Source organism: Eumetopias jubatus, unplaced genomic scaffold (assembly GCF_037043125.1).
Source record: "Eumetopias jubatus isolate StellerSeaLion01/CBP00866 unplaced genomic scaffold, mEumJub1_p1.0 scaffold_4, whole genome shotgun sequence".
NCBI classification, from domain to species: Eukaryota; Metazoa; Chordata; class Mammalia; order Carnivora; family Otariidae; genus Eumetopias; species Eumetopias jubatus.
The window spans coordinates 116974553-117002094 of record NW_028274810.1 but is presented as its reverse complement, the minus strand read 5'-3'; the positions used below and the strand labels follow the sequence as shown (position 1 = coordinate 117002094).

The 27542-nt window shown below is 37.6% G+C and overlaps 1 protein-coding gene across 11 annotated transcripts in view; it reads left to right on the top strand.

Annotated features, from left to right (window-relative positions):
* The window catches only part of PHF20L1 (PHD finger protein 20 like 1), a 73167-nt gene that overhangs the window by 34951 nt on the left and 10674 nt on the right, over positions 1 to 27542 (top strand). For all 11 annotated transcript variants that reach the window (XM_028105554.2, XM_028105561.2, XM_088022750.1 and 8 more), the window contains 7 exons: positions 3359 to 3611; positions 5719 to 5907; positions 6159 to 6365; positions 12290 to 12346; positions 13520 to 13627; positions 23066 to 23230; positions 26501 to 26682. In XM_028105554.2, the coding sequence (XP_027961355.1) occupies positions 3359 to 3611; positions 5719 to 5907; positions 6159 to 6365; positions 12290 to 12346; positions 13520 to 13627; positions 23066 to 23230; positions 26501 to 26682 (1161 nt within the window). The remainder of the gene's footprint in view (positions 1 to 3358; positions 3612 to 5718; positions 5908 to 6158; positions 6366 to 12289; positions 12347 to 13519; positions 13628 to 23065; positions 23231 to 26500; positions 26683 to 27542) is intronic.

Here is a 27542-nt window from a genome sequence, read left to right as displayed (position 1 = left end):
TTCGTTAGTGTTTGTTTTCAGTAGACTGGCATTAAAGCCTCTGTCTCCGACATTTGAAGGCCCGGAGACAGGCATCCCAGGGTATAAACTTCCAGCTGGACCACCTTTAACTAGCTTACAAAAAGACCCTTACACAAATACTTTTAATTTGTGAGTTAAAACAGGGTTTTTGACATCTAATAAAGCTTCTTTTGTAAGAAGTTTCTTTTATATTGTAACAGTTGGTGTTGTTAGACTGACTATGTGTTTTATGAATTGATCAATGAGCCATACATTTTTGCTAGGATGTATATTTTAATAACTACAAAAAAAATTTTAAAAAACTATGAAGGGTCTGTCTTTAAACCACCTAATAGAGGAATTTAAAAGCGAAGGTTGCAGTTGCTAGGTTTTGCCTCGGCTACCTTCAGATTCCCACAGTACCTGTACATAATGAACTGTGCATGCTTTTACATTCTCTAAGGGCTTAACTTCTTGGGCACTGTAAGACTATAAGAACACAGTAATAGCCATAAATGGATTTCCTTGGTTCTCCTGTTTTAAAATCTGAGCCTTAATGTAGTTTTAATATATCCTTTTTGTATTAATTTAATTTTCTTTATTAGTAGCCTAATAAAGAAGACTTTAAAATGAGTATCTTTCGCTCTTCTCTATATGCGTTTAAAAAAAAAAAAATAGTCCAAATTTAATTGATATTGTATTGAGTTTTTCAGGGTTATTTTAGGCCTGATTTGATAACAGTGCATTGTTTTGGTGCCTCCATTAATGTTGTATTAAACCAATGGTCTTTTAAATTGATATGTCAGCGAATCATACCTTCTGATTTTCTGTGATCATCAAGCGGTTAAGTCTTTGCCGTTACTGTCAGTATATCAACCAAATTTTAAGTGATTTTTTTTTTTACTCTGTATTACTATATTCAACGTCCCAGATATAACAGTATTTTGTATTTTCACCACTGTTTATGGTATTCTCAGAATGCAATAAATCAGGGACTTGGGTAATAAAATGTTTCTGGAAAATTCATTACAATGTCAATCTTTCATTATGCACAATCCTGCTGCGGTGAATGTGATTGTGAAAATTACTTATTACATGTGGAAGTTAGCGTAAAGGGCAGTGCCCATTTCAGAGATAAGTACAGACAACAATATTCTGAAATTGAGTTTAAAAAAAAAGAAAAAATTGAGTAACTCGGCTGTTTCTATTTGCATAAGTACACATTTTTGAGAGTCCTTGCCAGTTTTGTAACAAAGAGACCAATAATCATTACTGAAAACTTTGTAAATTATTTTAGATTTTTAAGGAACATAAGTGCTGTTCCCTCATTTTTTGTCATTCAGATTGATATCATTGTGAAAATGTTTTGTAACCAAACTCTTAATTTTTATGCTGTTTGCCCTGCTTCAAAGTTAAAAAGCCGAGTTATAAAACTCTCAATTACAAGTATTGGTATCTGCTCCAGACTTAACGGAGAGGTATTGATTGTCACTAACCTCTGTTGTCTTAATGAGTAAAATAATGTCGCTCATGACATAGATTGATAACAGGCCTATAGCCAGAACTTACTGTGCTAATGGATTTCCTTTATTTACACTTTTAAAAAATTCAAAGTGTGGTTTTGAACCCCAATTCTCAGATATTAATTATAGATTATTTAATTGTATTAGGGAATTGTCATGTTATATTTACTTTTGGATAAACACCTGCATTAGATGCATAATTCAGTAAGTTTTTAAAAATGTTAATTTGTCCTTGTTTAGAAGTTAAGCACCTTATCAAGATACTAATTTAAGTTTTACAATCTTGTTTTATAACTTTGTAACTTGAGAGTACTGGATGCTGTAGTGATGTCTCTCACATATGTGAAGATGAACAATAAAATTGTTTATTTACAAGTAATGGCTCTAATTACTTTTCTGGCAACACCTTTTATGATAAGTCTAGGAATCCTTTCCATTTATGGAGTACTTTTTCAAATGATTAATCTGCACTTATACACATGTTTAATGAGTAAATTCAAGAATAGAAATGATGACAACTGAATGAATGGGACACTTGACACCAGCCCTTTTATGTGGTATGTCTGACATGCCATCTATAGGGCATCCAAAGGTGCCCTACTTAATACCAACTGTACACCAAAATTTGAGTGCCTTGTATTTTAGTGGGAACAGAAGGCTGTTTGGTCCCCAGACAATGATCTTTCATATTCCAGAGAACTGCAGACTGCTGACCTGATGGTCACCCCTCACAAAAGATCAGGAAGTAAAAAGGTTTCCTGGGGACAGGCATGTTGTTCATAGTGCTAGCAATTTGATTCTATTTTATAGAGGCCTATCTTAGTATGGATTTTTTAAAAAAGTGTATCTCCTCTTTTGCTCTCAGATACATGTGTCAGAAAGAGATACAGCATAGGCATTCCCACACCATAGATTGTAAATCCATCCAATGTGGCTATTCTCTGTTGTCTTCGGACACATTCACATCTATTTCTACATAGGTAGGAAATTTTACTGCCAAATGAATAAAGATATCCTTTATGAAAGAACTGACAAAGTTCTAATTTTTTTTTAAAAGTATCAGTTGGCAGGAGGAAGGTAAAAATTCTCATCTAAGAATGCGACGTATTTTGTTTTTAAATCCAATGTTTTTAACTTACACTTGGTTTTACTCCTTGGTTTTTTTTTGTTGTTGTTGTTGTTGTTGCTTGTTTTGTATTGTTTTTTAGTCTTTTAACTCTGTATTGCTGGTGGCTTTGATTTCATGATGCACTATGCTTATGAAACTCTAGCTTTCAGCACTAAAATGAGTTAAAGATAATGTTTCGTTAATTTGGTCATTGTTTTCCTGTTGAGATCTTTCTTTAAAGGGAAACTGTCTACTTAGACCTCTGCATTCAACTTCATAAAAGAGATTGTTTTATAAGAAAACATCTACAAGTCAGAAGCTTAAATGTATTCCTCTACTGCCCTAAAAAACGAAAATGCTGTTTATTTACCTAATTGTTATTAAGGTAGTTGGTAATTATGGTTTTAAATGAGATATATTTCAGTGTAATACTCTGAAAATCTTTGTCCATCAAGATAAAATTTTATATTCTGAGACCATTAGGAATAATATATTTTTAAATAGTCAAACTTAGACTAAAAGTTGACAGCATCCCTTTAAAGATAGCCTATTCAACTTTTAGTTAATAATTTGTGGGGTTCTTTTTGGTTTTTCATTTGTAATAGAAATGTTATATGTTGCTTAACAATGTTTTTGGATACTAAAGTTGCTTAACAATCAAAATAGAATACAAGAACAAAAATGAAGAAACCAAAATAAAAATATCAATTTTTTATTATTTATTCAGGCGATTTCACCTAAACCTCAAAGTCAGAAAAAAAATGAAGCTGACATTAGCAGTTCTGCCAACACTCAGAAACCTGCACTGTTATCCTCAACTTTGTCTTCAGGGAAGGCTCGCAGCAAGAAATGCAAACATGAATCTGGAGATTCTTCTGGGTGTATAAAACCCCCTAAATCACCACTTTCCCCAGAATTAATACAAGTCGAGGATTTGACGCTTGTATCTCAGCTTTCTTCTTCAGTGATAAATAAAACTAGTGAGCACAGATTTTTAAAAAATAGTTACTTATCCTATAAGATACATTAAAAACAGTTTGATTGTAGTTATATTGTATTTTTATGAAGTTGCTTTTTACAAATTCAAACTTAAGTGGATATGATAGGGAAGGCTTAAAACTATTTCAGGGGCAAAAAGCATATACATTTCTGACTGATTTATTGTACAGAGACTGTAACTGGTTGAGAAACCTTACCATTTAATAACGCAAACTCTTAACTGTAGTTTGGCTATCCTCAATAATAATAATCCAAGCACAATGAGAGGCCTGATTCATTACAAAAAACCAAACCAAAACAAAACAAAGAGAGAGAAAGACTCACACTGGATATTTTTTCCTCAACTCCTAAGGCTATTCTTATGGATAGATCTAGTTATTGTCCCCATTTGTCTGTATCCCCCTGCAGTACGTTTTATTCATTCTTGTTCTGGGATTTGGAGTACAAATTTCAATTTATTTTTACTAATGAAGGAAGAAGAATGCTTCCTTGATCTTATTTTTAAAGATTTTACTGTTTCAATACCACTAATCTCAGGGTAGTTAACTTAGTCGTCTTTATAAAATAGCCTCCCGTCATGGGTCTGGGTATATAAAAGAAGATGACCCTGTGTTTCTCCTGTTAGTTTAGTATTCTAAGTTAGAGACATATGAAAAACCGTTACATGGGAAGGCGCTGGATAAAGAGTTACTTCCCTTTGGCAGTTTATACACCAAGTGAATTAGTATCCTGATTAGTAAATGAATGTGACACATTTTCTTATGAACTCTTCCATATCATATCTTCCACAATGAAAAATGTTGGCATTGAGAAGACTTTTAGCAGTCAGATATAGTCACCTCTTCTTCCATTCAGTTGCCATATTTTCTACCAAACCATATTTTTGAATTTTTGAGCAGGCTTTGGTACTTTTTTGGTTTGGTTTTGTTCTTTTTAATAAATGGGTAGAAAGAATGGGAACAGAAAAGCTCAGTTGTTTCCTCATAAAGCTTCATTTCATTTTGGCATTTATCATGAAATGATGTCATTAGTAGTCACCACAATGTCATGTGACATTGATAAGTATTTTATTTTGAAATTGTTTTGTATTTTGGTATTATAGCCAGTGTTACAGCAATTGAATCTTATTCTTTCATTTTTTTCAATTATCACCATGTCTTTTTTTGTTTTGATTTTTGTAAAATTACTTTTAAATACCCAAAGCATCAACCTCTTTAGACCACTCGTATTTCCTCCTCCTGAGTTAAGATAACATGAGCGTATTGGCCTGTGTAATCCTGCCTATTCTAAATTCTTCCAACATGTTTACATGCCACGTAGAAAGAAGAAAACTAAAGGTTAAAAAAAAAAAACAGAAATTTCCAAACTTTTGTGTTACATAGCTAGAAGATGTTTAATTGACCTACCAAGTTAGTTATAAAAAACAAACACGTGAGGACAAGAATAGTGTTCTGTTCTTTTAAAGTCCTCATTATTTGCCCGTAAGTACTTCAAGTTGTTTGTGTTCAATTTTTTTTAATGAATCAGGCCCAAACTTATGTTTATAAAAATCCATTTGTGGGAATGAGGGTGGGATAAACTTATTTACGTTAGTTTTATTTTGGCAAGTGAAGCACTAACTCTACAATGCATGTCAGATTTTTGTCACCTATGCCCCCTGCCTTTTTTTCCCTTCGAGTTTCTAGATTTGTAATGTAGCAAAAGGAATATATATATATTTTTTTAATTTTTAAAAAATCTCGGCTGTACAGAGACTATTTTCCCAAAGGAAGAATAACAACTAACACAATGATCTGCAATTAGAGAATTAACTGTAGTCTGTCACTTGGGAAACTACCTGAAATCAATGTTCCATGTTTTTTTTCTTTTGGTTCTGGTAGGCTTTAGATTTTAGAAGTTTTGATTTAACTTTTTGTGAATGAGGGCACAGTTTTTGCCTATGATTACTTTTGGAACATGCTGTTCCTTGTGGATACCTTACAACATCAGAGGGCAGAATTTGAATCATTTTTCCCATTTATCTCCTTAAATATTATAAGATGATCCTGGCATGTGTCTGCTTCGTGAACATTGAAGATCTTTTTCTAGGTTCTCCACAGCCTGTGAACCCCCCTAGACCTTTCAAGCATAGTGAGCGGAGAAGAAGATCTCAGCGCTTAGCCACCTTGCCCATGCCTGATGATTCCGTAGAAAAGGTTTCTCCTCCCTCTCCAGCCACTGATGGGAAAGTATTCTCCATCAGTTCTCAAAATCAGCAAGAGTCTTCAGTACCAGAGGGTAATGTATATTGATTTCCTATAGAACCAAACATAAAAGAGATAAAGATTATGAAAACATTAAGAATTTTCTTCTTTTTCCTTCTTACATCTTTTGGATTTACAAGCACTTGGTTTACTCTACAGATATTTATTGAGTGCCTTCTGTTGTGCCAGGCACTGTTTAACTTAGATAACATTTTAATCCACATTGATATTAACGGAGCCAGTTTATCTGTGTTAATACTCAATTACATTCTTTATTTTGCATAGTGCCTGATGTTGCACATTTGTCACTTGAGAAGCTGGGACCCTGTCTCCCTCTTGACTTAAGTCGTGGTTCAGAAGTTTCAACACCGCTAGCCTCAGATCCCGCTTACCATAATGAATGTCCCAGGGCAGAAAAGGAAGACACACAGATGCTTACAGATCCTTCTTCCAAAGCAATAGCTGATGGAAGAGGAGCTCCAACAGCATCAGGTAAAAAAGATTCATTTTACAAGTAGCTAGGCTTGCAGTTAGAGGGTGTAGACATTTTAATGTTTAATTACATTATTTTAATATATAATTCCTCTTTAGAGATACTTTTATGTAACCTCTATGGGAGATAGGGTTTCTCTGTCAAAAGTTCTTTTGGGAGACCATTTACCATCACCTTCCTTGGACTGACTTACTGTTTTGTCACTTTAATCAGAGTTCCTTCTTGCTTCTTTCTTATATCCTATTTCAACTAAAAATAGGAATTGTTAGAGCTAGAAATAATTACAGGAGTTCTTGGTTTTGAAGCCAGAAAATATTTAATGGGATCAGAACTTTGGTTTAAGGATTTAATAGAATATAATATTTAAGAAACATATGGCTCAACTTTTAACTGTATACCTTAAATGTACTCCCACATTTGGGGTCAGAATCTCCCAAATTTAAATGTGATTTGTTATACTGTTATTTTGGGAGTCTAATGTGTAAAATCAGCCAATAACATTTGGTTAGTGGATGATTTTATGATACTATAACATACGATAAGGTTACATTGTTTTATTTGGAAGTTTTATAGAATTTTAACCTCAACCAAAGAGTATACATGATTTATAAAAAAGGCAAATACTAATTTCAAATGTTCTTCTAGTAAATTACTAATTTGGAGTTAGATGGATGATTGAAGTCTGAATTGAGCCAGAAATGAAGAAAAATGTAAGACTGTTTCTTGATCTGCAGCCTAGAACATTAGGAGTGATTGTTTTAATAGCACCTTCCCTAGAGTCACTTTATTTACCAACTCAACAGATGAAGTATAAAATAGAGCTTGCTCTTTTCTGGTGGTGGCACATACTAAAATAAAATGATTGAAGTAACTTACTTTTTAGATTACTGCCTTTACCTTCTTTCGAAGTAAAAATATAATATTAAATACTCAGTTTTCCACAGTTTGATTTTTACCAATAAAGATTAAAGTTACTTTGTTTCTATATTTTGTTTAGAAAAAAAATCAGTGCCGAAATCTGAAGATTTATAGGTTTTGAAACATTTTTCATTTCCCGAATCTGATCCATTGCCTTTTGACTCCTTTTCCAAGCCCCTTCTATCCATAGGGTAGTTAATTTTTTCTTTTCCCTTTCCCCACAAAATTTTTGAATTACCATTGACTTTTCGAGATATTTTTCCTGATGAAGGTCTTCTCCAGCTCTTTAATAATCTGTAATTTTTTGTGGTATTGGTTATATGAAAAATATGTTAAAGTTATAATTTATATCTTTTGGGGAAATTATTTCATTTGAAAATATTTGTATTTTCTTTAAATATATTTTGTATGTTGTAAAGAAAATATTGTATTCTCTTTAAATATATATAGAAGTAAATATGTATATATTCTAATAGTAATGTGACTGAAACATAGACCAATATAAGCAGCTATATGATAACTAAGAGTGATGTTAGATTGTATATCCTGAAATGTCCAAGTAGTGATTGCATACAGAATGGAAATTCTTGATAGAAATGATTTTGCTTCTAATCAGAGTATTAGCCTAGTCTTTTTTCAGAATTTCTACCATATTTGTGGACATACGGCTAATTATGACTGGGGTGTGGTCCTTGTTTCTCATAATAGTTAAAATGTTTTTGGGGAGAGAGAAGGCACAATATTCTTTTTGTTTCTAAGTCTTGGAAATAACTTTGATAAAGTCACAGTAGTAAGACAGTTTTCTGGAAAAGTGAATGGTAGAGGGTTTAGATTTATAAAATGATAAATTTATCGATGTGCTGAAGAGTGAGGATCCTCTGTGTGTGATGACGACTGGCAACTTTAATTGCTTAAATCAAGGAAATGCATGGCTTAAATGTTAATTACTGAAAGTCCGTTTATTAGAGGGTTGAACACAGTCACAGTGTTTGAATGTGGCGTGATGGGGATTCTAATTTATTTCTATTACCCCTTTTAATTTTTTATTTTTGGAGAAAGCAGTGGAATTCAGGTCATATTCTAATTGGACACCTTTTTATTAAAACTTTGTGAGCCTGTCTGACTTGCATTGAAACTCTGAGTGGTTTGCATGCTTTTTTCTCCTAACATTTTTGTTATCTACTTTTCTCAACTGCTTTGCAGTCTTTGTTGGACTTTCTCTCTGCTTCCCAAGGACTCTGTACTCATGTACAAAGTACCAGGTGTTTGTTGTTGTTTCTTTTTTTTTTTTTCTATAATACATGTGTGTTTGCTTTGCTGGTTGGTGGGTTTCCGTCTTCATTATAAAAGTAAATTTTGTTACCTTTGACTTTTAGAATGTCTGTAGAAAGCGTTATTTACCCGAACTTGTATCAAAGACATTTTCTGGGGTATTTTTGTCAAATTGAAACTCTTGGGGTGTTTAGAATGAGGAGGATGTTGGTCATGAGCTGTAGAATAGTTTAATAGACTTAGGTTTTCATTTTTTGTGTGTCGAAGAGATGTGCACATTGCTGAGTTTAAAAATTGTGGTAAAGGTTTGATGAGGTTATGCAAATTATCATATACACCTGTTCTTTAACAGGTTAAAATTTTATTTTTAATTGTAGAGATAACGAGCTCGCACTAATCCTTCTACATTCTTTTACTGGGAACCATGCCAACATGATGTTAATCGAGGTGAAGAATACTATTGCTGCCCCCATTGCCCAAAGAAATCATTGGTACCCTTGTAAAAATTGATGCCTTTGTTTTCATTTTATTAATAGAGTGCTTTATCTAACAGCCAAGGAGTTTTAAGTGAGGATAGAACCTTAGTTTTGGTACTATCTGGAAATGTTAGCTCATTTGCTCATTTATCTGCTGAATGTATGTGTAACAAACACCGAATTGCTCTTACCTCTTTAAGGAGTTAAAAAGATAAGTAAGCTAAAAAGGTAAGGAAGTGTAGGAAAGGGTGAGCCAGTAATAATCACAGAAGCTCTGACTTGGGGGCTGCTTGCCTGGGCTGTGGCACTGTGCTAGCACTTAATTTTATTTATTTAACTTTATTTTTTTAAAGATTTTATTTATATATTTGACAGAGAGAGAGAAAGACAGTGAGAGAGGAAACACAAGCAGGGGGAGTGGGGGAGAGGGAGAAGCAGGCTTCCCGTGGAGCAGGGAGCCCGATGCGGGGCTCGATCCCAGGACTCTGGGATCATGACCTGAGCCGAAGGCAGACGCTTAATGACTGAGCCACCCAGGCGCCCCATGTGCTAGCACTTTAAATAGATAGGTTTTAGTCCAGTGTCTTACCTCAACTTTGCATTTACTTTTAAAAAGGCTTTTTAAGTGTTTTTCTATTTTTTTTTTTTTTCCCAAAATTCTGCAAAACAAAACTACAACCAGGGACTCCGTAATCTACTTCCACCCCCACACCAAATGTTCATGGCTCCTACAGAGCCTGGGGTTTCCATGGAGAGTCTCAGGGAATAGCCTTGTTTTTAGCCAGAGGAATTACAGATAGCATACTGGAAGAGGCTTGAGAAATCCCCTGCATTGCTGGGTTTTATGTTGTGTGCAAGCAGATGCTGTGCAGAGACCTCGCTCTCTTTACATAGCTCTGTTTGTTTTTATTGTTCTTTTCTTTGGTTTTTATATTATGTATTGGACTATCGGGTAATATTTTGTTTGAAGAAAGTGTTCTGTTGATAAAATTTAGTTTAAAAATCACTATTCAATAAACTGATATCCTCGTTCCTTGGCTCCCAAATTCCAGCACATGGTGAAAGAAGCATAAGGGAGTGAACTTCTTATAAAACTAAGTTTTTTCTCTCGTTGAATTCTCGAATAGGTCTATTTTATTTTTCTATTTAGGTGTGTTTTTAGAAGTCCTGTCATTGCAGGGATGAATATTTATTTTAATATCCTTATATAAAATGTTGACAACCCTTTGTCAGTCCCTCACTTTTACTTCTGAAATTTATCAGTCAAGAAATCAAAAGGTTTAGGGACCACTGGAACACGTGAAAACTGTATCTAGACCTAGTCCTTTCTGAAAGCACTCTGGGAGTGATTATCTCTGTTGTGTGCTGACCTGTGTTCTGGAGCAGTGAGCAGTTCATAGACGTTTTATGTGTCCTCCAAGTACCTGAGGGATCCCACAGGGTCCAGTGAATGAAGGCAGCCCAGTAAGGCAGTTTTCCTTTGAATCACCTTGGATTCAGTGCTCCATAGGGTAGGGGATCTGCAAGGCAATAATCACAATCAAGGGCTGCTTCTGAACATGTCTGCTACCACTGAGGACTCAGAAGCCCCTTTCTCATTGTTCCTCTTGTAAATGCCTCATTATTTTCAGGAAAAATGCATCAAATGTGGAATTTTCACGAAGTAATTAGTAGTTAATAAATAGTAACTATTAAAGGAAGTGTTGTGGGATGCCTGGGTGGCTCAATCGGTTAAGCATCTGCCTTCAGCTTAGGCCACAGTCCTGGGATCCTGGAATCGAGCCCCGAGTCAGGCTCCCTGCTCAGCGGGAAGCCTGCTTCTCCCTCTGCCTGCCGCTCCCCCTGCTTGTGCTCTCTCTCTCTCTGACAGATAAATAAATAAAATCTTTAAAAAAGAAATAGAAGTAAAAAAAATAAAGGAAATGTTGCATTTATTCAATAGTCTTGATAATATGGAAATTTAAATTAATTATTTAATTATATTTCTCTTTGTGCTGATGTGCCTTTCATTTTTTATTGTGAGAGATTTTTTGTCAGAGGCTATCAATATTCTTACTTAATTTGAAACTTATTAGAGCCTTATTAACATTTAATTCAACTTGAGTGGTATTTTTGTATTTTTATTAAGCTTAAATTATATAAAATATTCTGTATTGGAGTGACTTAAAAATTAACCTTATGAGTGGCTGTATTAAAACGTAATAGACAAGTTGTATTTTAAATGCATTGTAATATTTTTCTTAGATTAACCTTAGATACACATAAGATATTAGCATTGGAAATGGTTGAGTATGAGTTGAGAAGCTTGGTTAAATGTATGTGTGTCAGCTACACCATTACTGAGGTGTACTGGTTTAAAAAATATATTTTGGACTATTAATAGTACCCAAATGTCATGAAGGTGTATATTTTTAATGTGTTAATGAGCTTTTGTATTTTACGTTTAGATAAAGACCAAAAGTGATTTGTAAAATGATTATATTTTGGCTTTTATCATTACCTAACAACACATTTATGATGGAGTTCAAAAGTACAAGTTTATTTTAGGCAACAGAAATTAAGTATTAGTTTAAAAATTGTATACACATTGTTGAAAACCAATATACTTTAATATTTCATATGGATGACCTGAATAGCATTCACGTTGTCACAGAAGTGGACACATTACATCAGACCTACCACTAGGGTGCATTTCAGCATCTGGATTGCCAAAGGCTGTGGTGCCAGAATAGATTTTTATGGATTGCCCAGTACATTTATCTAACTTTTTAAATGTTTGGACCCGTGTTTATGCTATTTCTAGAAATGGTATAGTCTTCAGTTATTATCACACCACAGAGGAGAATGTGAAAAAAAAAAAAGCACTTATTATTTCTCTTACACTGGTCTAGACATTTTATGTATTTTGACTCATATAATACTCGTAACATGAGGTAGAGAGTCACTCCTATTAGGGAGATAAGGAAACTGAAGTACAGAGAGATTAAATGGTTTGTTCAAGGCCAAACAGCTATTAGCCGGTAGAACCAGGATTTTAATGTGGGTAGTCTGAAGGAACAAAAATCATTCTTAATTTATCAGTCTTTTGAAGTAAGAAATCCCACTTCTTTGTCACTAGTTCAGGAAATAAAATATGTAGACCTTTAGGAGAAAAGCGTCTTAAGTAGGGTTTTGTGAGCACTTGTAATACAAAACATTGTCCCATAGTTTTAAACCTTTTCTGACTAAACTTACCTATTTTCCCCCCAAACCTGCAGGAATATCGAAAACAGAAAAAAAAGTGAAATTGGAAGAAAAAAGCTCAACAGCATTTGGTATGAACAGAAAGTAATCTTTAAGCAAAAGACTATTGGCTTGGCAGTGGGAGGACATAGTCTGTCCCTTACTTTTTACCTGTTAGTGCTCCTTTAGGTGTAAGTGATCATCTGTTTTAGTATTTATTAGTGTTATTCAGCTCCAGATACATGATTTCTTAAACACATATCTTATGTGTATTTTTTTTGTCAAGGGAGTCTAAGGCTTTCGCTGAGAATTTTGTGGTTTTGAACATCTTTACAGTTACGGCTATTTAAAAATAAGCCACCATTTAATATTAAGACTTAGGGAATGGATGATGAATTAAAATAGTCATTTTTTTTTTCAGACTTTCTTCTTTAACCGACTTTATAAAAAATTACTGAATTTTCTGCTTTTTTTTTCTGTCTTCTGTGCTATAATGAACAGTTTTGCAATAATTGATGATAGTCTTAAATAGTCTGTAGATTAGCTCACTGGAGCTTGGGTCCCTGAAGTTGTTTAAATATGTTTGACATATTGTAGGCTACATCATTCTGAGTTGGAGCAATAGTTGAGTATATGTGATGAACCAATTTTAAGTAAAGTACCCTGGGGCGCTGCTTTAACATCCATTCATTTTCTTTAAAGTACATATTTGGGGAAAAAAGGGTATTTTAAAATTTGGGGAAAAATCAGTTTAGTGAAATAAGTTTTTTGCTTTGTGTTCTTCACCTTCATTGTTGTACACACTGGGAAGTATTGGAAGACTGAAGGAATTATTTATGGATTGATTTTATTTTTCCAAAGGAAAAAATTTCATTGAGTTCTTTTTTAAATCTAATATATTTTCTCATTAAATTCTATGTGGAAATACTGAGTTTTCTTAGGTTTTTCTGAAATTGTGGAGTTTATTTCTTGCCACATCAGGGAACTGAGTATATTACTCATTTAAGATTTTAACTACTGTCTGTGTTAACTTCAAGGTGTCAGGAGTTGGGATTTCTCAACACTGCTAATGAAGACCCCCTCTTAGAGCCCAATAAGCTAATCAGGAGTTCCAGACTCATGACAGGAACAGTTTAATTGAATCCATCCACTGGGCAGGTGACTGGAATAGCTGATTAAAACATAAATGCTGCTTTTAGGTTAACCACAGAACAACAACTCGGGATTGGTCATGATGGCTAACTTGGGTCACTTGTGTCGTTTAGGTAAGAGAAAAGAGAAGGATAAGGAGAGAAAAGAGAAGAAAGACAAAGATCATTACAAACCAAAACAGAAGAAGAAAAAGAAAAAGAAAAAGAAATCCAAGCAGCATGGTAAGTATGCTAAAATGGTGATTCCTGTTTTTTAAAATTCTCAGATTCTTTCAGTTTTTCTGTGCATTCCACCAAAGTGAAGACAGGGTAAGATCCCCATTTCGTCGAGAACTGAAAGAGTGCTTGTAGCTTTTCCTTGTCCTGCTGATTTAGAAAATATGCAACTTTGTTTACTATAGTCTGTAAATTAATCCATCTGTACACTAATTGTTGCAGCCGATTAGAGACTTTCATTTCCATCATCATGGTGGATTGGATACCCTTGTCAGGTGTGCTTCCCCTACTGAAGGAATTCTTTTCAGTCTAGAATTACAGTCCCTTGAAGTAGCTTTCAAAAATGAGGATGAAATAAAGGTATTTTTAGAAGAACTTGAAAAAGAAAATGATTTTTTATCAGTACCCCGTCTAAAGGATATCCTTGTCCGGTACTTGAAGGCTGAAGGAGAACAATGACAAAGGCAGGTTTGAGATGCCAGAAGAAAGGATGAGCAAAGAAAATGTAAATATGTGGATAAGTCTGAACATTGATTATATAAATCATTTTGATTTGTGGGGAAAAACAAAATGGCAGAGCACAAAAATATGTGACCGTTGTAATAGCTTGTAAATTAAGAGAGGCATGCTTGTATTTCAGTGTTTTTCAGGTCTTGTATTGTTGTGGAAGAGCAAAAGAAATACATTGCTTTTAGGCTCTAACAAGTTAAATCTGCCTTGTAGAATTTCTAACATGAATCCTAAAAATGGAAGCTTAGGGTATAATTTCCAAAATAGACGGTAAGAAAATGTAATGAAAAAACCATCCAAAAGAAGGTGGATACAAAGAGAAAAACATAGAAAAGAAGAAAAATACAAATTAAAAAATAAGGTGGTAGAAATCCAAATATATCTGTAATTATAGTAAGAGATTATCATAATTGATTTAAAAAATCCAGTTACAGGTTATTTTCAACAGATAAATCTAAATATAAGGATGGAGAGGACAGAGCAATGTTGAAAAATAAAAGCATGGAAAAAAATGTGAGCAAATACAAACCAAAAGGAAAGTTGGAGTAGATGTATTTATATCAAATAAAATAGTCATTAAGGGAAAATCATTCCTAGAGATAGGCTAATGTATAATGATAAAAGTTCAACTCACTTTATAAGTTCCTAGATGCAAAATTAAAAAAAAAATTTTTGAGAAAATGTGCATGAGCGGGGGAGGGGAGGGACAGAGGGAGAGGGAAAGGGAGAGAAAGACTCCTAAGCAGGCTCACCGCAGAGCTCGATCTCATGACCCTGAGATCATGACCTGAGCTGAAATCAAGAGTTGGACGCTTAACTGACTGAGCCACCCAGGTTCCCCTAAAATTTTTAAATTTTATAACTGAATAAATTCACAGTATCTTTCTTAGTAATTAGTAAATTAACAAAACTCAAAAATATTCTGTAAGGATAGGAAAGGTGGCAGCAGCACCCGTGATCTCACAGACCTCTCACGGACACTGAACTCAGCAGCTGCAGAGCAGACAGTTTTCTCAGATGCAAACGTGCCAAAATTGCACGATGCCACCCTAAGCAAATCTCAACACATTGTAAAGATTGCGATAATGCAGACTATAGTTTCTGACTGCAGTATAGTTAAATCGATATTAAAAAGATAAATAGAAAAACCCCATATGTTTGGAAATCATACCACTCATTTTTAAATAATTCATGGATCAGAAAACAGTACCAAAGGGAAGGTGAAGATTGATTTATTTGAGAGAGAGAGAGAGAAAGAGAGCACGCACACGTGAGCCAGGAGGCAGGGGCAGAAGGAGAGGGAGAGAGAATCTCAAACAGACTCCATGCGCAACGCAGAGCCGATGGTGGGGCTCGATCTCATAACCCTGAGATCGTGACCTGAGCCGACACCAAGAGTTGGGTATTTAACCAACTGAGCCAGTACTAGAGGGAAGGTAAATAAGATATTAAAAAATACATACCAAAACTTGAGAATGTAGTTAAAATGCCACTTTTATAAGAAGAGTATGCATTGCCATACATACTTATATTAGAAAAGAAGGCTGAAAATCAGCTAAATCTCCAGCTTAAGAAGTTAGAAATGAGGAAGCTCAAAAAAAGTAGAAGTAAATAATAAACGTATGAGTAGAAATTAGTGAACAAAAAAATATACTAGAAAGAAATAAAAAATGCCAAAATTAATTTTTTTAGAAAACTAATAAAATCAAATGTCTGGGAACACTGGTTAAGGAAAAAAGACAAAATGCACAAATAGTATTAGGAACTAAAGAGAATATGACTAGAGACGTTCCATATATAAAAAGAAGAAAAATATAAACAACTTTATGCCACTGATCTTGAGAGGTTAGATGAACATACGGACATTTGCCAGACACCAGACTCACTCAGGAAGAAGGTACAAACCTGAATACTCTTCAAACCTGGAAGGAAATTTAATTAGTATTTTAAAATCTTGTCACAAAGAAAAGTCCTGCCCCCAAAAGTTTCTGCGGCCAAGTTTTACCAAACACTGACGGAGTAGATTATGCCAAACTTAAATCATTTCAGAATTTAGAAAAAGAGCGAACACTCCTGCAGTGGGAAGGATGATGTCCCTCAAAAATACATGTCCAACTTCCAACCCTTGTACCTGTGAATTTAGATCCCATTTAGAAATGGGATCTTTGCCGATGTGATTAAAAATGAGATCATCTGGGAGTAAAGTGGACCCTAAGGCCAACGGCTAGTATCTTGGGAGGGAGAGGGTGATTTGGAGCCCACAGGGGAGAATGCCATGTGGGGGCCCTGGCCATGATTCGAGTGCTGCATTGCAAGCCAAGGCTCTCAAGCCACCAGCCACTGCAAGAGGCAAGGAAGGATTTGCCCCTTGAGACTCGGCCTGTTGACACCTAATTTTGGACTTTTTGCCTTCAGAACTATGGGAAAATAAACTTCTGTTGTTTTAATCCACCAGATTTGTGGTGATTTGTTGGAGCAGCCCTAGGAAACTAATGCAACTCCAGATTCATTTTAGATTATTTAAATAACTTTGCTCAAAATCAGAAGAGAACAGTATGGGAAAGGACAGTCATAGGCTTTTCTCATTTATGGACATAGATACAGAACCCATAAATAAGTGTTACAGAATTAAATCCAGTGATGCTTTAAAACATAGGACCACAGAGGGTTGGAATGCAAAGTTGGTTTGACGTTAGAAAATCAGGGGCCCCTGGGTGGCTCAGTCTGGAGAGCAGGCGATTCTTGATCTTGGGGTTGTGAGTTTGAGCCCCACATTGAGGGTAGAGATTTTTTAATTAAAAAAAAAAAAATTACTTGAAAAAATCAGTGAAACTCACCACAGTAACAGATGAAGGACAATAAACATTACTATCCGTATATATGTACAAAAATCATTTGATACATCCATTTTTCCTTACATTTAGAAAAAAACATTATGACTAGCTGATTATAAAACCTTTCTTAGAAACAAAGAAGGACTAGAGCATGGGAGACAATTCATGTTCACTGGTTAGTAGATTGAATATTGAAAAGATGCCACTTCATGCTAAATACATCTCTAGATTCAGTACTGATTCTACAACTTACAGTGAAAGAGTAAGAAGCCAAAAATAATACAGTCCATCTTAAAGAATAAAGAGAAAAATTACTATTCAACTATAGTTTAAGGCAGTGAGGCGTTTGGAAGAATAGAAGTTTTAAGGATAGGAGAGTCCAGAGCATATACATATATCAGAACTCGGTTTACACACAGCTGGCATTCTTAGATTAGCGGATAAAGGATAAACCTTTCAGTCAATGGTATAAGAAATTTATAATCCACATGGTGAAGAAAAAAATGAAAGTAGGATTCCTACTTTACACCATATGCAGCCATCAATTCCAGGTTGATTAATGATGAAATGTGTGAAAGACAAAAACTGTAAAACTTTGGAAGACAGTATAGGAAAACATCTTTATGATCTTGGGGCAGGGAAGGATTTCTAAACAAAAAGTGTTAATTGTAAAGGAAAAGGTTGAAAATTTGACTAGACTGAATTAGAGAATTACACTAGAGAGGGGTTCAGTGGCAACTAGATGAAGCAGAAGAAAGGATCCGTGAACTCCAAAGACAAGGCAGCCGAACTCACCCAGTCAGAGGAACAAAAAAGAAAACAGAATGAAAAGAAAGGATAGATAAGGGCCTGATGGGACAACACCAAATGGACTAACTTTCACATTATAGGTGTCCCAGAAGGTGAAGATCTTCCATGCAAATGGAAACCAGAAAAAAGCTGAAGTAGCCTTATTTCTATCACAAAGTAGACTTTAAAACAGATGGTAATAAGAGGCAAAGATTTGCTGTTTTAAAAACGAGTTTTAAAAACTAAAGTCAACTGGGTAATTTCAGAGTCAGTAATTGATGGTAAATTCTTCAGATTTTTAACTCTCTCACTAGGCCCCAAATCCTCTCTCATTGTTTCTGCATTTTCTCTCTCTCTAAAGCTGCCAGCGTACGTTTGACGTAGGGTCAAACAGAGGATTGAAAAGCTTGAAACTACTTTCCAGAGAATATCTTGAACATACCTGTGCACTCGTGTGCTTGCATTGCCCCTTGTCCGTTCTCCCCTCACCCTGTTCCTTCACACACAGCCCCATGGGGCCCAGACTCCAGAGAACCTAAAGTCAGGAAATTCTGGAGCATTGTGAACAAAAACCATTAATCACAAATGCATTTGATTTGTGAATACCCTCCTGTGAGGGTGTATCATCATGCAGATTTGAGAAGCTTCAAACCACAGGTAAAACTGCCAGGTGAACTCCCGAGTGACCAGAGGCTTGAGGGGGTTTGGTGGACTCGGGTACCGCAGCGGGGCCGGCCAGGACTCAGGGCAGGAAGGGCGGGCTGTTCAGGTTCCTTTCCGCTGCGGCAGCACACAGGTCTGCTCCAGGACTCACCAGCAGACACCAAATCGGAGTGTGCTAAGCTCCCCTGCAAGCGGAGGGAAGGTAACAGGGAGGGGCTGACCAAGAACAGATGAGGAGCAGGCCACCCTTGGTGGCACAGTAAGAGAGCATTGAGAATACAGGAGGCGGTGGTTGGCAACTTGGAAGAAAGAGGGCCATCCGGATTAGTAAGACTGAGAGAAAAAGTTACTGAGAAAATTGGCCCCTCAGAGTTGTGTTCCGAGTTACGCTGCCCCTACTTTTAAAGAGCCATTAACCCTTTAAAACATGTTAATATATTTTTATTTTATGAATGAAAAGAGTTTTATATCTTGTTTACATTTTAAAATCAGACCTATAAATGAAAATCTTAACTTTGTAAACAGAATCCTAGCAAATACTTAAAGATGCACAGAAGCATTGCTTTTTATACACAGCAGGTGTGGAGTTCGGTAATCACAGGCATCTTTGCAATTAATTATTACATTTGAGAATTTATTCTGGGTTATTTACATTCATCTTGGAAGTGACACTTCTCCAGATTAAAATAGAAGAGGGGTCTTTAAGCTGGAAATAGGGGGTTTTAAATAACTTTAAAATTTCAAAGATGTCTTAATTTTAAAACATTCACATTATTCCTACTTGAGGTTCCTAATATAATATGCATTTTATTCTACACTTACTACCACCAGGGAGTTTTAAAAATTCTTTCTTAACACTTATTTTGGATATCCTGCTGGTGCTTATTATGTACCAAACGTGCTGTAGGCATTTTATATACAGTGGTTTATTTAATCTTCACATTAACTAATGTTTTACAGTGGAGCCTCTTATACCCATTTTAGAAACCATGAATGGAAACAAATAGAGTTGTCCAAGCTCACACGGCTATTGAGTGGTGAAAAGCAGATTCAAAGCTGGGCAGTCTGGCTGCAGTCTTAATTGTAGCTTGAACCATCATGCTCCGTTCTGTTACTTCCTGGGCCTTAGAGAGTGTTTGCTAGATTGTGCATTCTTCCCTCTAGCAGGTTTTACTTGTCTCTACTGGCATAGTAAGTTCTGACAGTTGTCCATATGAGAAATGGCCATGTTGGGATTTGAGTGACATCTTTGCCAGTTTTTCCCTTTGTCCCTTTGAGCCAGTCACGTCATCTCTTTGTCTTTCCTGTGTCTGTAAATATTAATAAAACGAAGGCATACAGAGACTTAAAAGAACTAGAATGAGAAATGCAAGGAGAATCTAGAGCATTGTGCTGTGAAAACAGACACTCCCTTCCAGGAGCTGTAGGCAAGCCTTATCAACATATCGTAAGAGTGATAAACACGCGCAAATATCTACTGGGAAGGTAACGGTGATACAAACTAAGTTCTGTCTGTGGTGTAGAGAAGCTGGAGTGATCAAGGAAGGGGCTTTACGTGGCAGATTACAATTGATCTAACCCTGAAGCCGGCAGCAGACCTTTATTCCCACTAGCCCCAGGGACTGGCATGGGGAATGCAGGTGTGGTGCAGAGTGCCGAGTTCTTTTCTGCTGCTGATACCCCGTAGAGAGCTTATATAGCAGCCTGTTTTATTTGTAACGCTAAATTGAGACTTCCACCATTATTCTTACACTCAGGCTGTACTTGTGCATTTACTTTGCTAAGAGGGCGATATAGCATGTCATCGATAAAAGGGCAGTTTTCAAAGCTGAGCGTTGGGTTCAAATCGTCACTGCAAAGCTTATAGCTTGGGTGCCCTTTGGTGAGTTATTTAAATTGTGTAAATGTCAGTTTCCTCACGTATAAAATGGTAATAATAGTTTGTGCTATGTAGCTTTATTTTTAGGATTCAATCAGGTATTCGTTGTAATTACTTAACACAGTGCTAGCTAGCATTCAGCAGCTGCCCTTTCCACCCTGTGCCCAAGTAACAGGGTATGGGGCAAGCTGTGTAGAGACTGGGGCCAGGAGAGGCACAGTAGCCCCGTGCTACTCCAGGATCGCTCTGCGCTCTCATACCGTCCGCAGCATCCGGGAGGGTCCCCACTCCTGACCTGCTGGTGGTGAGGCCCAGGAATCTGCTTTAACAAGCTTTCCAGTTTGCGTTGAAATCCACTGGTAACGCATTTTGGTTAAGAGGAAGGCTCTGTAGTCGGGCTGTCTGGGTTTGAAGGCTGGCTTTGTAAAGATAGCTATGTCTTCTTGGGCAGTTTAACCTTTTCTGTCTCTGTTCTTCCACTTGTAAAATGGCACTAGCAGTTGTAGCTTCCTTATTAACTGTGAGGATTAGAGCACTTAGAATCATGTTTAGCACACAGGGGGCACCCAGGAGATGCGGCTGTGCTGTAGTATTCAGTGGTGAGTGCTGTGGTAGTGTCCAGTTGCTGCCGTCACAGAATACTACATATCAGAGACTTAAAACAACCTAAATTTATTATCTTCAAGTTCTGAAGGTCACAAGTCCAACACGGGTCTCGGTGGGCTGAAATGATGGTGTCAGCAGGACTGGACTCCTTTCGGGAGGCTCTAGGGGAGAATCCATTTTCTTGCCTTTCCCAGTTTCTAGAGGCTTCTGCGTGTCTTGGCACATGTCCCCCTCACCATCTTCAAAGCCAACAGTGGCCACTCAAGTCTTTCTCACTTCACGTCACTCCAATGCTGACTCTTCTTTCTCTTGCACCTTTAGGGACTCTTGTGATTACATTGGGCCCACCCATATAATCCAGGATAATTTTGAGGTCAGCAGATTTGCAGCCTTAATTCCCCTTTGCTACAGAACCTAACACAGTCACAGGTTCTGAGGATTAGGATGTGGACGTCGTTGGGGACCATTGTTTTGTCCACCACAACCACCGACTTTAGATGGATACTCACTGCACACCAGCATTGGTATTGCTCTTCTCCTGGAAACTTACTTTCCTACTCTTGACCTTTCCTGCACCTCTTCCAGTCTTTTCCGCCTCTTTCTATTCCCTAACTTGCCTCAGATATCCTTTGCCTCATACTCAGTTGAGGAAATAGAAGCCACCAGATGAGAGCTTGCTCATCTTTCCACAACTATGTGCTTAGCTATGTATATCCATCATCTCCTGCTTTGCCTCTATGATAATGGAGGCAGTTGTCTTTCTGTTCTTAAAATCCTGACACTTGTCACCCTGCCTCCCCTCATTTTTAGATTTTTTGTAGACGAACTGTAGGATCGCCCATCTTTAAAAAGCCTTCCTCTGGGGGTGCCTGGGTAGCTCAGTCTGTTGAGTGTCCTACTGTTGGTTTCGGATCAGGTCATGATCTCAAGGTCCTGGGACTGAGCCCTGAGTGGGGCCCCGAGCTCAGCAGGGACTCTCCCTCTTCCTCTCCCAACTTCTCTGTGCCTCCCCCCCGCCCTGGGCTCTCTCTTTCTTTCTAAAATAAATAAAATCTTTAAATAAAATAATCAACCTCCTCCAGACCTGCATTCCTTCTCTGGTTTCTCCTCCCTCTTACTCTTCAGCTCCATCTCAGAGCCGCTCTTTCAGCCTCTTGGTAGTTCAAGCAGAAGCCTGGAAACCGCCTTGCTGACGCCAGGCCAGCCCCGCCTCTGCAGTCTTCAGATCTGCAGGTCACTGCCTCTCTGCCTGTCAGCCTTCAGGCCAGCTGCCTTCCTCCCAGGCCAGGCCTTGGCGCCTCCTGCCTGCAGCTCCCTGCCCCCTTCCTCATTCCATAGCTTCAGTAGGCTTTGAAAACCGGAGTCAGACTTGTGTCACGCTCTTTTTGCCGCATTTAGGATAAAACTTGAAAATGAGAACGTGTTTAACCGGACCCGCTCCTGCCCCTCTAGCCTTGTTTCTTCTCTCTCTCCCTCACTGTGCTGTAGCCACGGTCTCAGATTGTCAGATGTACCAGGCTCTCCTCTGCCTCAGAGCCTTCCCAGGGCCCCGAATCCTGCCCTCTCCTGTCTGTCCCTGTCATCACACCCTGCTCTCCTGGAAGCTGCAGGTGGCTCCTCCCTGTCCTCCGTCTGCAGGACTCATGCATGCTAAGCTGAGGAAGACAGGACTTGGATTAATTTGTTTTCAGGAGGACCAATTAATTTCATTCAGATGTTTTTTGCTGAAAAATGTATTAATTGAATTATCAGTGTAATGATTGACATGCGACACATTATGAGCACTTCTTTACAAATTGCAAAAACAAAGTTAATTTCCATCTTGCACATCTTACTGTAAACATAGCTGTGATTATAATGGAGAGAAACTGTAGAAATAATCCTTTTTCACGTCTGGACTGGCTAACAAGAGTTTTTGGTACCAGCTAGAACATGGTGCTCCCTGGTGGTATGTGTGTACTGTTGGGGTACAGTTCCCCAGGTGTTCTTGCCCAGCCCACTTTATCAGATACACCGCCATCTAGCTAGCTGTTTGTGGGTAAGGGAAGGGGGGCATGGTTATTTTATGTCTTGTAAAATGTAACTTTCTTGTTAGTTTTTATAGTGACTCTTCCTGATGATCTGACACTTTATTAATATTTCTTTATGTATCTTATGTTACAGACTATTCAGACTATGAAGACAGTTCTCTAGAATTTCTGGAAAGGTGCTCTTCTCCACTAACTCGATCTTCTGGGAATTCTCTGGCTCTGCGAAGCATGTTCACGGAGAAAAATACAACATATCAATACCCAAGGGCAATTTTGTCAGTTGATCTTAGTGGTGAAAGTATGTGTAATCATGTAATGCTTAAACAAGTCTTAAGATTCTTATATGGGGAACTGAGCTGGAAACATCCTTCAGTGAGGGCTTATCTGTTTACACCATTTAAGAAGTTATCCCGTAAACTAATATGAACATCTCAGCAGTAGATAGTTGAGCTACTTTAACTTCTATAAAGTAAAATTGGCTTTTATCATTAACTGTAGGACAGATGGTGAGGAAGCTTCTAGTGTCTCCTATGTACTGATGATTATGGGTGTTTTACGGGCGGATTCGGAATCTGTCAGGTTGCCCTGCCGGCCATCCTGGCGGCTGCGGGGTTGAGCATGCTCACCTTCCGGGGCTTTCAGCAGTGGGGGGAGACTCTCCCCACGCAGACCCTGATGTTAGTGGCTGGAGACTAGAATAAGGGACGGGGTCTTCATCTTACGTAAAACCCCAGGGATACTGACGGCTGAGCTCACTTCCGGCCTTCTTTCTTCTGAGGGCCCGACGTGGTAGGTCCTAGGTGATGTGTTTTCATTTTCACGGTTACCACTTGCATTCTAACAAGCCCAACTCCTGTCTAGCCTACTGTGGGGAAAAGCGTCGTCTTCCCTTTCTCCTAAAATAAGCACATGGCACTTTTGAGATTTATCATTTTCAAACATTGAGGGGAGGGAGGAAAAAATTCCTCTTCTAACAAGCACAGGTCCTGTGTTCCCTTTTGGGTCAGTGGCTCTTCACCCCAGGTGTCCGTGACAACTGTCTCTGTGATGCTTTGAAATGACCAATCCAGAGGTGCTGCAGAGCCCGAATGAGATTTCCAGGAGGGTAGATGGAATTTCTGAGTGATTCTTTGGGTTGACAATCACGTCAGGACCTTCCTGGTGGAGGCAGTGAGGTTGGAAAGTCATCACTTGACACAGAGTGCTGGAGAACGGAGGGGATATCTGGCTGGCAGTGCTGTTGGAACTAGATGTGTGAGAGGGGGTGGCAGGGATGTCACGGGGGGGTGCCCCCCGTCCTGCCCCGTGTGTGACTGAGCCCTGAGCTGGGAGAAAGGGCAGGTGTTGATACAGGGCGCAGGTCTTCGGCCAGAGGTTCTCAAGTGTTAGCATGCATCAGAACCACCTGGAAAGCTTGTTAAAACACCTTTCTGGGCCTCATCCTCAGAATGCCTGATGCCTAATGAGTTTGCACATGATGCTGTTTTAGAATCCACACTTAGAGAATGTGGGAAAATAGCAAGGTAGTTCAAGGGATAACAGTTGGAAGAGAATGGTGTTCCTGTGGCCACTCAGTTGGAGCTGTTGTCCATGTGGTTTTTTGGTAGGAGAGGGAACTTTTCTTTTCTTTTTAACTTTGAACCTATGGACCCATTTACTCAGCCCCTAGAATTCAGCCAAGCATTTATATGATGCTTGGGAATTAGTTATTCAAACTAGGTTTTCTGGCCAATATGTTAAATTTGCATTCTAACACCTTAAAACCTGGTTATTTTGGCCATGAAAGCATATGTGAGACACACACTGATTCCTTTAATGATAATAGTTTTAAGTTTATTAATTCTGTTATGATTACCATCCATATAACGCCACATAAATGCTGCAGCAATGTTTGAAACTGTTTATTCGTGTTCTAGTGTGCCATTTTGAAACATGAACTTGCATTCCCAAAGGCCCAAGAGAAAATACTGATTTTGGATTTAAGATGAATGAATGAAATTTCCCCTCTAGGTTCTCAAGACTACTCATATTATTATTAGAAGGATTTTATAATGGCTAATTGTTTACACCTTGAAAATTTCCTGTATTTCTCTAATACCATTTCTACTGACCTCACTTTCTCCAAGATGTCCTAAGACCCTAAAGAAAAGAAAATGTTTATTTTCCTGTAAAACATTAACCTTTCATAAGTCAAAAATAAAACATTCAAAAACAGGAAAAAAATCAGATTAGAAGCTAGTAGAAGAAGCATTAAGTCTTGAAATATTTAAAATATAAACAGCATAAATTTTTTTAGTTTGCATTTGGCCATCTTTCTGGTCTGATCGTCTGAAAAGAGAATTTTCTCTGGCTATGGACTCCCTCCTTGGCTCCTCCAGAAGCATTCTGGAGCGGCTTACTATGTATAGCAGGCTTCATTCTAAGCACTGGCTGTGGAGCATTCAGTAGTACAGAGCCCTTCCTGCCTCGGCTTGTTGATACTCTACAGGGGAGGTGAGTAAGGAGCAGGTGAAGGGGTGGCACAGACTGTGGCTAGAGGCTAAGGGAGAAGGAGCCGCCTCTGTTGCTCAGGTGCTCCGTGGATTGGCCTCCAAGTGCCTCACAGAAGCTGGCAGGTCTTTGACCATGTGGCTCCCGCCTTCCTCTGTCCACACTCCTGCTGAACTTTAGTGTCCTGTCATTTGTCGTAAATAAATTTTTCCTTGTGTATGCCTTGATTTTTTTTTTTTCTCAATGGCCTGGGCTAAATTGTCGCCTTTGACATCAACACTAGTACAAATACAAACCTAAAACTTGGCATTTAAGTTGATGTATATGTAGTGGTCATCCATACGATCTAATTTCTAGAATATACTTATTTTTAGAAGATTTTAATCAAAGTGAAATTTTGAAAATTTGTAAATTCCTTAGGGAACTTTCTGATGTCAATTTAAGGAATAGTGGTGACATCATTGAGAACATAGGCTCTGGAGTCAGGTAGTCCTGCTATGCAGTCAGCTTTACCATTAGCTGGCCGCACTACTCGAGCAAATAATAGGTCTTCTATTTGAAGTGCTTAGTATAGTACCTGTTGCATAGTAAGTGCACTGGTGGTTGTAGATACTGACACCGTTAAGAATAGTAATACTGATATTAGACTCCAGGCAATCTCCTTCCTTTCGCTGAAGTGCCTTGACTGTGGTACAAAGAACAAAACCCGTTCTTTTTACGACCCCTGATTCTGGGGAGGATGAAAAGGACTAACATTTGTGAAAGCATTTGAAAACTATGCAAATTTGAATTATTATCAACCTTAGCCATAACGTCGATAAGCACCAAGACTAAGGGATACTTTCCAAGCTACTCGTAATAGTGTAGATGTTAAGATGTAAATAAAGTCGATCATAACTACCTAAGCTTCAAAAATCATTTGTTTCTTTGTTCAGAGACCTACTCTAATCTCATTTGTTTGGCCTTCCTTTCTAAATACTTAATAGCTTACATTCGCTTCCTTTAGCTCCTTTCTATCTGGAAAAATGACACAAACATAGGAAAATAAATGCTGAGTATACTTTTGTGTATATTCTAGACTTATCAGATGTGGAATTCCTAGATGATTCTTCAACAGAGAGTTTGCTTCTCAGTGGGGATGAGTACAATCAGGACTTTGATTCAACCAATTTTGAGGAATCTCAGGATGAAGATGATGCTCTTAACGAGATTGTGCGGTGTATTTGTGAAATGGATGAGGAGAACGGCTTCATGATCCAGGTAACCAGTCTTCCCTGTCATAGCAAATAATTATTTCAGGTGCTCAGCAAGTACATCAGGGCTTCCATGTTCTTTCGTCACTCATGGTCCTGTTGGAAACAGGTCTCTTGCTTATCACATTTAAAATCCCAGCAGTAATGATGAGAAAATCTCTTCAAATGAAGTAGGCTGCTCTCTCACCTAAGGATCGATCCCCCCCTCCCCATACGAGAGTGTTGAGTTTGAGGTCTTCAAGCTGAAATTCTGGAATCCATTCTTCGAAGCCATTAGGGTGGGCGGGCATCCACATTGAAGGGTAGAGCTTAGCAGCCCTTCTCTTACTGGCCTGGATCCCTGTTGTTTGTAGCCTTTAAACAGGCAGATATGGAAATAAATGTTTCCACTAGTGTCAAAAATTGTTGCAAGGATTAAGCGTTACGAACCCCCTCTCCCTATAGGAAGGGTATATTTAAGAAAAAAGAAGCATAACCCACGTTTTATGATGACATTTGGAAGATTTGGAAATGTTACAGGAATGAAGAAAGAGTAATGTTTTTCTCCCCCTTTTCAAAGATTTTCTCAAAAAAGGGAACTGCAAATTTATAGGGTCACCACACAGGTAATACTTTTAAGAAGTCACTGCTACAGGCATTCCTATGAACTTGTCTTTTTTTTTTTTTTTAAATGTCCACAGTTTCATAAGCTATTTTAAGGATGTGTTGGCCTAAAATTTAGTGGGAAATAAATGAGAGCAATAGTTTTGTGTGTGTGTGTGTGTGTGTGATTTAAGTAATCAATCAAGGCACATTTTAATAGCTGCACCAAGAGGAAGTTCTTGAAGTAGCCAACTCTTTCAAATATAAAATTCATCATATATCGGC